This window comes from Aptenodytes forsteri, unplaced genomic scaffold (assembly GCF_000699145.1).
Source record: "Aptenodytes forsteri isolate BGI_AS27 unplaced genomic scaffold, ASM69914v1 Scaffold87, whole genome shotgun sequence".
NCBI lineage: Eukaryota > Metazoa > Chordata > Aves > Sphenisciformes > Spheniscidae > Aptenodytes > Aptenodytes forsteri.
In genome coordinates this window covers 5,865,649-5,879,620 of record NW_008796041.1, presented here as the reverse complement: position 1 = coordinate 5,879,620, position 13,972 = coordinate 5,865,649, and the positions used below count along the sequence as shown (strand labels likewise).

The window sequence follows — 13,972 nt, the reverse complement described above, 5'->3', positions numbered from 1 at the left end:
ACTTAAAGAAATTGACTTTGCATCCAGAAAATGAAACATCAGTGCTGTGACCCAAGTGATGGACAACTACTGCATGGATATGGAGCATCAGAATAAAGCCATGAAAATGTCAATAAACAAAGGAAAATCCAAGTCTTATATTTCAAGTATTTAAAATGCCATTTTGTGTTACTTCTCTTCTTATTTTAAAATGCTCCCACAACAACCAGTAAATTGTTTTTAATTTAAGTTGGCAACAAATATCACCTTGTAGTAACCATATGCTGGTATGAAGTTAAAGACTGGGGATCCTAGGAATACAAGGGAAACATTGGTAATCACTGATTCTTTTAAAAGGGAACACATGTCAAATATATGTTTACAGTAGCATCAAAGAAGTATGCATGCTACAACAGGACTCATCTGGGGCCAAATGGGAAACCACAAGAATGTTCCCAGATACAGAAAATCCCTCTTGCTCTGCTGCATAGCGGTAGCACAGGCAAGACCTAACCACCTACACCTCTGCTGCTAGCCTTCCTTGCTAAAAAAGTGTCGGGGAAAATTGCAGATTCAGAGCACGATTAGTCAGATTTGCAATTCTTTTTCATCAGCAGTGCAAAATAGTTACATGACTGATTGCTATTCTGCTATCTGTGAGTAGGATTCTTCCAAGATGTGTTCTCAAAGTCCCCATGGCTCCTCTATGTTGCTTTATGACTGATTACTGCAGAGAGAATTTGCCCCTTAATGAATCCATCAGACACTGTCCCAATAGCAAAAATTCTTCACAAATGAGAAAGTAATAAAAATTCAGAGAGATTCTAGATTATTATTCATATAAAATAGAATCAACAAATATATTAACCCACTTTTTATTTTCAGAATGTAAAACATACCAGCCAGCACAGCTACAACTAGCTTGAGACAATATTCCTAAGCAGATGTTGAAATATAGAATTGTTGTTTGCTTGGTGTCATTCAGAATTTTTTTATGCTTTGAAACCTTATTTCATAATACTCCTCACTGCTGACTATCAGAAGTCAGGGATCTCTTGCTGTATTGAATACAACCTGATCCACTTGGCAATGATATCATGGAAGCTCTGCCAGTAGGAAAAGGAGTGGCTTGTACCATGTGAAAAATATTAGTGCCTGGAACAATTTTCTAACAGAAATAAGTAAGCTCTGCTCATTGTTTACATATATAAATAGTCAAAGTACAAAACGATACAAACTAGATCTTGCAATACTGGAATTAAAGGCTTAAAGAAGGATGAAATTACAGTCGAGGATCTTTTCTGCCAAGGAAGAGCTTTTGTTATCACATTTGGTCTAGCTTCCATTTGTAGTGATTGTCAAAACTTTTTTATGTTTCCAGATCAGGCTCACATTTAGCCCAGTACTCACCAGTACAGAAGTCATCCATTCTCTCCAAGATTCTCCGGCGTTCATGTCCTTTCATTTATTGCTAATGGTCTAGACTAAGAGAGGCCAGGGGGATAATTTAAGTCTAATACACGGGAAAAATAATAGTGATTTGTTCCAAAAAATAGTAGAGAACATGTACAAGGCAGACAAGCAATCAGCTGCATGATGTGTTTCGAAGAGACAGCAGATGCTGAAGAATAGCTATCGTATACTTGTAGTGATTGTGCAGCCCAGAAGGTTCGATTCCATTGTATCAGATTTGTAGTACTTGCCAGTGAACTTCAGCAGTGCATGTATCTGTGTTCCATGTGCGAGGTTCCCATTGATTTCAGTGGGAGTAATGTGCAAAGAATGAAGACAGAATATGGTCTGAAGTGGTGCTGAAATACTGCAGCTGTGATGTGTGACAATAACCATTTTATAAGAGACATAAAAATCTCAGAAATGTTCACCGAACACTACAGTGCAGCACAAGTCATCCACATCTTAACATGAGTACATTTTTTCACCTATGTTATGGAAAAGATTACAGATTGGACAAGATAAGAAGACAGAACAATTCAGATAAAGCTTCAGAAAAGACTAACACTCTCTGGACAGGTAGAACAAGATCATGGAAATCCAAAAAGCACAATCTTTAGGTTGTCCTCAGTACAAGCTACCACTGATGACAATTACAGACAGACCTTTGGCCAAAGAGAATTATATAGGTACTGTTAGGAAAAAAAAAACAGAGATACATAACTTACTTGCAAGTGAATGAAAGGCCTTTGTTCCTGCTGCATCTCTTGGCACATTGCTCAGTGGTATTTAACAGCTTGGTTTTTATTTCCAGTGTTTTGTTTATTTTAATGAGCATCAACTCTCCTGTTTTTCTGAAGTCATGAAGAGGATTTCTCCTTTTTCCTTTACCCTCTAAAAAAAAAGCAAAGAAGAAAAAAAAAAAAAAAGACACTGTAAAGAACACTGCTGAAATTAAAGATGGCATTACAAATGAATAACATTTATTAGGAATTATAGGAACACTGGTACCTAAAGCATAGAGAAATTCACAAAGATAAGGTACAAGCAGGTACTTGAGAAGAATTGGTTATTTTAGATGGTGATCTCCATTCTTAAAAACAGGAATGGTAGGAATTACAGCAAAATTAATTTCAAATAAAGACTTGCATAATGTTAGAAAAGGGTAAGAGGAATGTTTTTTACCCTTTGTAAAATTTTTTCAGAACAACCAAAATATGCTTGATAATAATAATCTGAGATCTTATAAATATTTCCATGAAAAACTTAAGTGAAAAAGGTGAACAAAGGTCTTTTTTGGATGGACAGAGTGTAGTTACAATCAGAAGGAAAAGGATATAAATGTTATAGAGAATCACAATCTGAATGTGATAAACTCTTCTTAAAATAGCAAACTTTTAATTACAAATTGTGAAAAGAAATGGAGCCTGGAAATGACACAAAATAATCATTTGTCCTCCCTGTGTTCCAGTGAAGACTCGGTGTGAGTGTTGTGTCCAGTTTAGGTGTGACTGAATTAGAGTTGTTAGCCTACAGAAAAGAAGACGAGGGGAGGCAGAGGCCATAGCATGGAAATAGTCTGCACTGCCACAAAGATTTCTGCAAAAAGGAATGCACTGATCTGGTTTCCGTGTCTGTGTTGAAAGGCCCGGAGGAAAGAGTATAAAATGGAGCGGGGAAGATTGGCTAGAGATGTTTGGCTAAAGTGCAAGAGGAAAAGTCTTTGATTTTTGCAAGAAAAACCCACAGTTTTTCCAATATGTATGTATATTTTTATTTTTTTTCCATAGAAACCAGTCTGCCAGTGTGGGCTGCTTCATCGTCAGTGACTATTCCATGATTCTATGATTCTATGAAGGCACATGAGTACCTCTGGAGAGTGGTTCTCCCTATGCTGACAGATGAGTAACATAGGGAGGACAAATTGCCTTTTGAATCTATTTCTCCTACTTCACTCAGTGATCCCAGATGATATTTTTGGATTATATGGCTAATCCAGGTAAGGTTAGGGGAATGAATCCCTCTTTAATTTACAAAGTAGGTAATAGTATTTTTCATAACTTCCTTCCATATAACTGTTTTCACAACTGTCTTTTCACCTTTCTCTACAGAATCTGCAACAATGATAGAACATAAGTGCTCAGGATGAATTTATTAAATTTTGCCAGCATCTTTCAAATATATGAAACCTCAGCCTAGTGCTCTGTTATCCTGAATAGATAATTCCTCATACAAGTGCAGAGTGCACTTAGGTCAGTAAATTTTTGCTTGGTGCACTCTGTGCAGAAGCTCAGAAGAACTCTGTAAGTTGCGATAGCTGAGGCTCTGAAGGAGTTACTGACAACTCCACATATTGTAAAGCCTAGGAGGGCTTAAGGGTGTTGTTGTTCCCTTTGCAGAACTTCCATCCTGATCATTAAGTGAGCTCACATTTTCACTGGATTCAGCTAAATCACACCTCTCAGTGGTGAGTTTAGACAACTAAAAATACACCAAAGACATTTAAAATAGCTTTCATCAAGCTTCAGCCTTTTAAAAAAAGACAATGAAAGGAGTAGAATATCCCTGCTTCAATGTCCCTATAAAATAATCTTCACCCCATCCTACTCTCCTCCTTTTTGAACTGCTGAAGGTGAACTATGCTATTCCCCTGCACCTAATAGCTCACAATTTTTATTCCAACTACAAACATTTTCAGAAAAAAGAACTGATTTACCTCCAAATCCATTTTATTATTTTATATGAAGAAGCTTTTGATGAAAAGATCAAATGTTAATAGTTTTGGTGCTGTGTTAGGGACTCATATCAGCTCTCTTAAGCATTTTCAGCCTTGTATTTGTGCAGCGCACATGCACCCAAAATGAATGTCTAGGGAAATGCTGTGAGGACACTCTTGCCTTAAGTATCAGCACCTTGTTACTGGAAGCCGTTGTGTCTACACTGAAGCTGCTTTATTTTTTGCTGTACCTGTGATAGAGCCAAAGTGCTGCAAAAAGGATTGCATCTGCTCTTTAGGACAACCACAGAAAAACAAGTCTCCTATAAAGCTTTTGTGGTAAATTTCCCAATCTATTATCTTACAAGACCTAATTGTTAGTTCTATGTTGTCTCAGCCAAGACTTTTATGTCAAATGGAGGTAAGAATCAGTACAGAAATATCAAAGTATTTTCTTTCAATTCCTGATGCTAACATTTCCCATCTACTGATAAGTGTCATTATCTTAATTCCTGATGATAACAGCTTCTTAAACTCACCAGCTAACCTGCAAGAATATGATTAAAAAAATCAAGAAATTCTGTTCTGCCTGAAAAACATGGTTCACAGTTGTGCTTTTTTTTTTTCTTCTTTTCCTAGCAGTTGTCCAAAGAGGATTATGGGTTTGATCTTGCATTTAGCAATTCATAACAGCCTGATTTACTTTAGCTTTCAAACAACAACATTCTACGACTTGCTTATAATCCAAAAGGCAAAGGGCCAAATGCATCTGTGGTGTGACTGTTAGAACCATCAGAATAACACAAAGCACTACTTTTACAACTCTAACAACAAAATAGATAAAAATAATTGAGCTTTTTTACTTCAAATTAGGTGCATTTATTATTAAAATCTCAAATAAAATAGTGTCCTAGAAATGTGCTACATTAAAGGTTATCATGCAACATGCTATAACTAATGTTCCTAATTTGTGATTGCCATTCATTTCAGTTTCCTAAACTTTGATTAATCAGGACTTTTGGTTATTTTGTGGGCCATATCCTCTGATGTTTCTTGTAGTTGAATATCATATTACTAAGGAAGTTTCACATTCCACTTAAATTTGAAAATAATAGCAGCTGATTCAAACACAAAAGAATCCAGTCAAATATGAATCAACATTTTTTTCTTCAACAGAAACAAGCATTAGCTAAAAGTATTTCTTTGGTTGACTTAAAAAAATCCTCAGAAAGGTGAAGGTGGTGTCTCTTTCTATTTCTTAACAAGATAGCAACTTTGGTTGAACAGAAAATTGAAGAGCTCAGCCAGTGCCCAAGGAAATGGGAACTACCATATTTGCTCTAGTGGGATGCAGCATTGGGCAAATACTCCATAATCTCATTTGGGATTTCCACAGTCTCCCTGCTGGAGATCTTCCATTTTCATAAAATGTTTTGAATATTTACTTAAGAAAAAAGGTTCCTTACAGTGAAAGACATTTACCTGGGAGCTACAAGAACCGAGCTTTGGGTTCCCTTACTACCTTTTTCATACGAGGTTTCTATATAATCTTCTCAGATATGAAGCATTAACTGAGACTGCTCAAACTATAGAACATCTGGGGGAAAAGATTTCTAATACCTTTTCTTGGAGTAGTTCCGGTCCATGCCAAATCAATAATCAGAAATAAAGAAAATTATAATTCTGCAGCATTTTAGTGAGAAAACTCACTAGGAGGTTGCAGTACCTCTATTCTACAACCTACTTAACTGCAATTTTAATTATATTTATACAAAATAGAACTGGGAAAACAGCAATCACCACTCAGTCCTGAAACTACCTGACTATGTTCTATATCTCAATTAAAAATTCACACCTTGCAGAAAACAATAGGCCGGATAGTGAGCTACATGAGAGTCAAGAAATTCAGTATAAATCTAGTTTCAGGCCACTTAGAGTTCAAATACCTAAGCAAGTCAAGTTTCAGACTCTCAGGTCTCGGTCTGACCACAAAAAGGATTTGTTTTTGCATTAGCTGTTTAGTAGTAAAAAACTAATATAGCCGATATGATACTATCGTTGTGGTAACCAAAATAGCATATAGGACATCAACAGGCTTAAAGATCACCTCTGCCCATCATAATGAGATCAAAATACTACTTGTATTGTCTACAGCAAAATTTTACAATTAAATTGTCTGACTTTATCTACCTCATTGGTAATCCCTTTCTCCTTCCTCCGCCAGTCCAGCTTTTTCTGATATAGCTGTATATTTAGGCTTTGGAGTTAAAGTCTTTCAGAGTACAACTGGAGCATATTGGCTGTCTCCCAAAGAAAAATCTCTACTTTTACAGACTTGTCATAGACTCTACAAAGCTTTTATTAAACAGGAGTTATGATGCATTTGGCATGTCAGCTTCCAGGGTTTCCAAGTTTCACTCCAGTCTATGCAATAGTTAGTGTTTTGTTAAAGAAACACATCGTGAAGTCTTGTGATAATGTGAGAAGCCTCATTCCTTTCATTTCTTTCTAATTTTGTATCCCACTTTATTATACAGAACAAACACATCAAAACTCAACACCAAATTTTCCAAATGAGAAGAGAAATACATTTAAATTAAAGGTTTATATATAAATCAAGATTCTTAATGAAATCTTGATGGTTTGGTATGGAGTTTTATTTCCTTATTCTGTTTGTTTACACTTGCAGAACTTCAGCATTTTACTAAGTAGTTATTTGCTTTGTTGTGCTAAACTTTCAACTGTCTGGAGTAATGAAATTTTTTTTTTCTATTGTCATAGTTACTGATGTATGTAAGTTGGATATAGGTCTTCATACCGTGGATGGAAAAAGGACCTTTTATAATTTTCAGGTTTGAAAAAAATATGGACAGTTACATAACAGCACTGCTGCTCGTTATGTTTCTTAGATGTCAGAGATAAACTAAATCTTTGGGGAAAAAAGATAAATCAAGAAAATGAAGATACCTAAATTCCTTAGGCTGGAAGATACTGTCAGGGAACTGCAGGAATCAACTGCAGTCCTTCCAAATAGTGCAATGAAATGCAAAATAAGATGGCACTGGGAAGAAAAATTGGAAGAGGGAAATTGTCCACACACTGCGTAGGAAGCTTAGAGAAGCTGAAGATTCAAAATATATTCCAGTAAAGAAAAATGCACATATAAAGTGATATAATTATTTCAGAAATATAGAAGAGACATAGCCCCTTTCTTTAGTATCAGTTGGCATTTTAGACCTCTGTTTAATATTTTGCATCATGTTTTTAATGAAATGAAGTCACTTGACCTTGAGCAGTTAACAGACAGACTAATTAGAGATTGAATTATTTGTGTTATAACTGATAAGCAGGTCAGAATGTCAAAATGAGATTAGCTATTAATTTAATTTTGCAAACAATCATCACTGCAAGCCAAAGTAAACTGGATTTCCCCAATGAGCTAGGAAAAAAAAAAATAATGAGAGCTGAATTTCATGTGACTTAAAACTTAGGGGGGAAAAAAATCAGAAATCTACCATCATATGAAAGACCATCAAGAAAAAAAAAAAGAAAAGATAAAAAGCCCAACCCTAAACACATCTGAAATAAATAAAGGAAAGAACAGTTCAACACAATAAATGTAGCAAACATTTCATCAGGGAACACCATACTCAACAAAAATTGCATGGTAACACCCAAGCAAAGATATTCATAAGTATGTATCTGAATGGAAAAAAAAGAAATGAGCAAATGTTAGATCTCAATAAAATGTACAAAGCAAAAATCTTCAAAACCGTGGATTATCACAGTGTCAGAAAACATTTTTCATAAGATATCAAAGCTGAATGCTTATCTCAGTATAAGTAGTTACAATTTAATATGAAAATAAAAAAATAAAGTATGCTTAATTATATGTGTAAAATTGCATTTGGCAAAGCTTGTCTAAGAAGAAAAATCAATGAATAGGGTTTGAAATAAAGCAACAGTTCTCAGCATACTTGGGTTGAAGAACAGTACGTAAATGCAGTGAGGTGTTAAACTTGTCTATAAAGCATGGTTCAAGGGATACTTTCAATTAAATTCAATGATGTATTTCCAAGACAATGCTTTCTGAAGGATATAAAACATCAAGGGTAAATTGCATATTGGTGCAGGCCCCAGTATGACAGCGTAAATATATTGGCTTCATTAAGAAAAAAAAACCACAAAACTTGACCAGATGGTGAAAGTAGATGTTACTAAATAGTTTCAGGCACCACATGCTTAAGTCAACAGTATGGTCACAGTAATAAAAGAAAAGATATTAAAGGTGAATGTTGATACTAAAATCATTAATAGAGTCATCAAAGTATTGTTATCTATGAGAATAGCATTAAACAAATGCATTCAGGGCAGTTTTCTCTCTTAAAGCAAGCTCTAACAGAGTCACTTTGATAAAAAGAATTAACGCTCAGCACTTTTAACTTACTTTTAACTTACTTCCATTTACTTTGACTTCTCCTTATGCCTGTTTCAGTATCAGAAATGTCCAGATTCCTGGTTAGAACGTAAAAAAGTGAACACCTTTTCCAAATGACTTCTCATTTGGAAAGAAAAAAAAAAGGAAGGAAGAAAGAAAGAAAGACCAACATAATGAGAAACTGAAACAATTCTGAAATGCACCCAAGAAAAGAACTTTGTAGATTGAATAGACTTAGAATCCAGATTAAGTTTAATGCGGTTATTTATGTAAGACAATAATTTGGCATGAAAGAAGTTTACCAACCATACCCATAAAAACTGCAGTCAGCTGTATAGATGGAAAGTCACCAAAATAAAACCAGCTGTCCAAGGACGCATCTCTAGCTTGTCACAATTAAACAGTCTCTCAGAAAGGTATCTAGAGGATGATGTGATTATTTTAACTTCTGAAATTCATTTTCTTGGCAAAAGAGCCATCATGGGAGAAAAATCTACAAATATTAGAAAGTAGTTTGAAATACAGATATATAATACAGAGATAATTTTTTCCTTATTTTTACATTGGCTTTCAATCTAGTTGTTGAGCAGATTCAGGAAATGCAAAAAGGTATTTCTTTTGGGCTTTACATTGTATATTACCACTCTCACACACACCCCCATGCACACATACCCCTTATTAGCAGCTGCAAAGATTGCCATGTTACTTGGAACCCAACTTCATGTTTTGCTAGGTCCTGCCTTTGTAACCCTTTCCTATAGTCAGCGTGAAAGCTCAAGTAGCTAAGGATAATGCTAACAACAGATAGTATATTCTAAAATTGGATGGTATATGCAAAAGGACAGCTTTTTTTCTTCCAAGAAAAGGTTATCTGCTCAGCAGGATGCTGGGACCCATTGGCAGAAACAAATGTTCTGCAGTTTGTACTCTGACTTGCTGTATCTAACCTCTGGCTAAATTACTGAGAGGATTTTCCCTTGTAAGATTTGTCTTATGCATTTTGCACAAGAATTAAATCCCCACCATTTCGCATTGCATTCCACAATCTTTACAAGTGTTTGGTGTCTCCTCTGAGGCACGCAGCACGTTGTGCGCTCCTTTTGCAAGGGGGTCTCTCTGAGGATGTCCGGGCATGGAGTGGGGGGTAAAGAGAAAAGCACAAGCAGGAAGGGCAGGGATTTGGGCAAAACAAAGAGTGACAGACTGCCGAGGGCAGCAAAACAGCCCCAGTGAGAAGTGATGAGAGCCTTGCTGCATGTTGTATACATAAAAACAGTGCTGCCGGCCAAGGCCGGGAGTCGTAGGAAGAGCTGGAGCTGAGGGGAGACGGAGGAAGCAGCCAGTCCCCAGCTGGGCCAGCAGCACTGAGGACTGCCAGGCATGGCCGGACTCATCAGACAGCACAAGGGTGGAGGCCCACAAGCCATTGAAAGCTCCTGCAGCTAGATTTTGCCAACACATCTGACTAATCTGGAGCATGTTCCCAGCTCTGCTATGCTGCAGCGCTGCTTTGCGTGTAGGTACTAACAACATTCAGGAACAGCTCTACTATCCTCTAAAGGCACTGCCAAAAAAACCTACGGAAAAAAGATGGGGTAAAGGCGAGGATGTCCTCACCCCTTCCCAGTTCTTTGTAGTTGCCATACTTCCCTACTGCAAGGTACAAACATTGCTCACATCATGCCAATTCTCCTACTATTCATGCTTCCCAAGCAAGCGTGGAGATCAATCCTTTCTCACCTCTATGATCAATCCTTTCTCACCTCCATGCTGCCTTCTAGCCTCTGCCCTTCAACCCCACCTCAACGCTGACGGGGAGAAAGTGTCATTCCAACACTCATCCAGTACAAGTAATTGCAAAATGTTCAGGGCAACCCTCTCCTCTCCACATCAAGCTTTTACCCATCAAGAGGCCCAGTTATCCTGCTTTCAAATCTCCTTGGAAAAGTTTGAAATGCTTAAGTGGCAAACTAATGTTCAGCATAAAGATGCAAAGGGGAGATATTACGCTCCTGAGGGACACTGCACATTTCCCTTCCAACCCTGGCCTCAGTTGAAGTATTACAATAATGACAGATGAGCTCCTCCAATAAGAGGCTTTCCTTTCCTTGACTTCAGTGCACAATTTTCCAGAGTTTTATGCAACATTTTAATCTCATGTCTTTCAACTCTATATTCTCCTGCTATGTTGCTTATGAAAATGGCATTAATAGAAACAGAAAATCTGTTAAGCAGGGTAAGTGCTGTATTATATGTGAGAGCAAAACAAGCAGCCCCTGGCACTGAGCACCGAAAGGATTCCATTAAACAGAAGGAATACAGTCTTCCAACTGGCAGAGTATTGTTTCCCTTTGTTGACAGTATATAGTATAATGATTATCTACAGCTGGAATGGGGAAGTAGGAATCACATTAAATTTTTAAAATATACTTAGCTATGCAGACCACAGGAATACACAACATTCATACATCGATTATGGCTATGGGATTTTTTTTTTTTTTTAAACAATAGTTATGTATAGGAACTAAGTGCAACTCCCACATCTTCATTAGCAACTGCTTCAGATCATCCAAACTACAGAAAGTGCTGAGAAATCTGAATAAGTACTCTTGTCTGACAGTCTTTTCCCAGAAAAGTTTATCTTTAATTTAAATAAATCTTTAACATTCACTCTTCTGCAATATACAATCTACTTTTTGCTTTGATTAAAAAGTAATTTTTAGTTTCACTAGATTAACATTATTAAAGAGCTACTGTCTAAGAATACTGAATAATAAGGATATCTCAACAAGGAAGAAAACTCCCTGATAAAGTTATTAACTACAGATTAATTTATTTGTGCAAGTGACAGAGACTTACAGGATATTGATAACGACTAGGCAAGTAGTCTATAGGAACCTTGCATATTTATCTTTCACCAATCACCATCTTATCTTTTATATATTAAAAAGAAACTCAGAAATTGATAGTGTGGACAGCTTGCTGACATGAAAATTTCTCCGTGTTTTCTTCACCCTCCTTTTTCTTTACCCATTAATATAACTCAAATGTATTAGTCAGCAACCTTGGTAACACAGGACATTGTCTTCGCAAAGAACTTAGGCCATGGGATTCCAAACCTAAAAGATCCATTCACATAAGAAATAACACTCATCATTAGATACATTTAAAATCAGCTTTGACAGAACAGTAATAGAAAAAGTATGGATATGCATTAGCAAAAGACTTTTTTATATTTTTAAATTCTATTTTCATCACTTAGCTTGTTTTTCATATGTAAAAATAATAAACATGTAGGCAAATATTAACCTTTCTTAAAAACATCCCAGTAAAAAGAATTCAACATCCTGTACAAAGACACCATGTATGTTTAGAAATCAACCAATATATTTTCCAAAAGGAATGGCACAACTTCCCCTTGCCTACATTGTAAAAACCCAGACACTTTTGCTGAAGATCATAAGCTTTTAAAAAGCAAGGTAAGCACGATGGCAGCGTGAGGTAAGAGTCCTCTTGCTTGTCCATAAGGCAAACAATAGGACTGATTAATATTAAGGAGGGTGGGGGAGGAAAGTTAAGAAAGGGAGGGTTGCCAAGAAACTGTCACTATGAAAGTTGACCAGAAAACAAGTTCTACTCTGTGAAAAATTCTGAAGTTTTGGAAATTTAATTTTCCTCCACATCAAGATGAACCATCCACTCCTAAACTGGAGAGCCCATTGGTTAGGGCACAACCCTAATCATCAGCCTACTCATACTGGCAGTACTGAGGCTGTCTCTCAGTCTCTCCTGTTGGAATATTAGATAGATTAAATATTCATTGAGCTTGGTAAACTACAGACCAGCGCTAAAAGCCTACAGTCAGGGAGAACAAGGACTTTCTCTCAATCAAGAAAAGCATCCTGACCATCAAGAGAGCAAGCATGACCTAGCTTCTTACGAACTTGGCTATAGACCAGTTTCTGCATTTTTGGCCCATGGAATAAAGTTGGGGGGGGGGGGTATTCTGTTTTTTTTTCAAACTAGCCCATCAGTTGATGAGTTTCTGTCACAGGTGAGGGTTTCTTAACAGCAGGTACCACAAGCTATTGTGAATGTATCCTGCTGCAAATTTCTCTTTCATTTGATTTGGGGGAACCAAGCCAAAGAAAGTTTCTGTTTAAAAGGAATTATTTTAGTGAAAAGTTTTGATGGGTCAGCATTTTCCAGTAAAAAAAAAAAACACATTTCCTCAGAAAATTCCTGACCAGCTCTAGTCATCACTTTTCAGAGAGGTCACATGTCCATAGAATGGAAATTGCAGTGTACGTGTAAAAGGAGTTCAGAAAAGTGTAGTAGCATAGTGCTTGTATCTCTGTGTCGCCTGCGAGGAATGCCCACAAAAACAAAATCATCACTAAGCAGACTGAGCACAGAAGCTCTGGTGAGATGTTCAGCATCCTACAGAACCACATTCTTACTGTAGGGGGAAAATGACAGGTTTTACTGCACGTGATGCTGCCAGTCTTTTTTTGACTTGCCCACTCAGATCACAAAATACTCCACTTTGAAATCCTACTTCAAAATATTTATTTAACTAGAAAATGTAGTTATGTCTTGGAAACCATCAACATCACTTGCCATACACGTCGCCTGATGCCCTCAGACCTTGCCCCAGGACCCAGACGCTGCGTGTGCCTGCCCTCGCTCTGCCCGCTCCTGGCAGATCCTTTCCCTGAATTGTGGCTGTCTTTTGTTTCTGTCTGTGCAAAGGTCTGACCCTAACAATGTTGGCGGAAGGAAGGAAGGAAGGAAGGAAGGAAAGGTTTGTAGAAACCTTTGCAAACTTTTTTTCCTTAAACGTCTCCCCCGGGGGCCAATAGAAACACAGAGTTAGCGCTTCAGATATCCAGTCCAAGGGGGACACTTCAGGAAAGAAATTCAGCTAAAGAGCTTCCAGCACTTGATTACTTATTGTTTGTTCCTTCTCCCCCTCCGCCTCCCGGATTTCATTGGGAACATCTAATGCAATTACAAGTATTTCAGTCTGGAAATAGCATGTACATGCTGCTGAACTTCAGCAAGGACGTTCCCTTCCAGCAACGTACTATCCTGTGTTTTGGGTATTCCTTGTCAACTTCTATCATTGTACACTTATTCTACCACTTGGAAATTAAGGACACGTTTCCTCATGATCCTGATAACGGCCGGGAGCACCAATGGGCAACGATGAGATTTCCTTCTCCCGCTCTCAGTGTCTCCCGGGCTCCCCGTCCCGAGCGAGCCCCGAGCTCCCCTTCACCCGGCGAGGAGGTGGCGGGAAGCAGCGACCTCTCCGCAAACCACCAAAACGTGCCGTGTCTCCCCGCAAAGCGCTGGCCGCGGACGCCCTGCCGCAGGCAGAGCGC

The 13,972-nt window shown here is 37.5% G+C and overlaps 1 protein-coding gene across 1 annotated transcript in view; it reads right to left on the bottom strand.

Moving 5' to 3' along the window:
- Positions 1 to 13,972, bottom strand: part of HGF (hepatocyte growth factor) — a 58,723-nt gene that overhangs the window by 44,348 nt on the left and 403 nt on the right. The window contains exon 2 of the mRNA XM_009285521.1: positions 2,160 to 2,325. Coding sequence (XP_009283796.1) covers positions 2,160 to 2,325 — 166 coding nt within the window. The remainder of the gene's footprint in view (positions 1 to 2,159; positions 2,326 to 13,972) is intronic.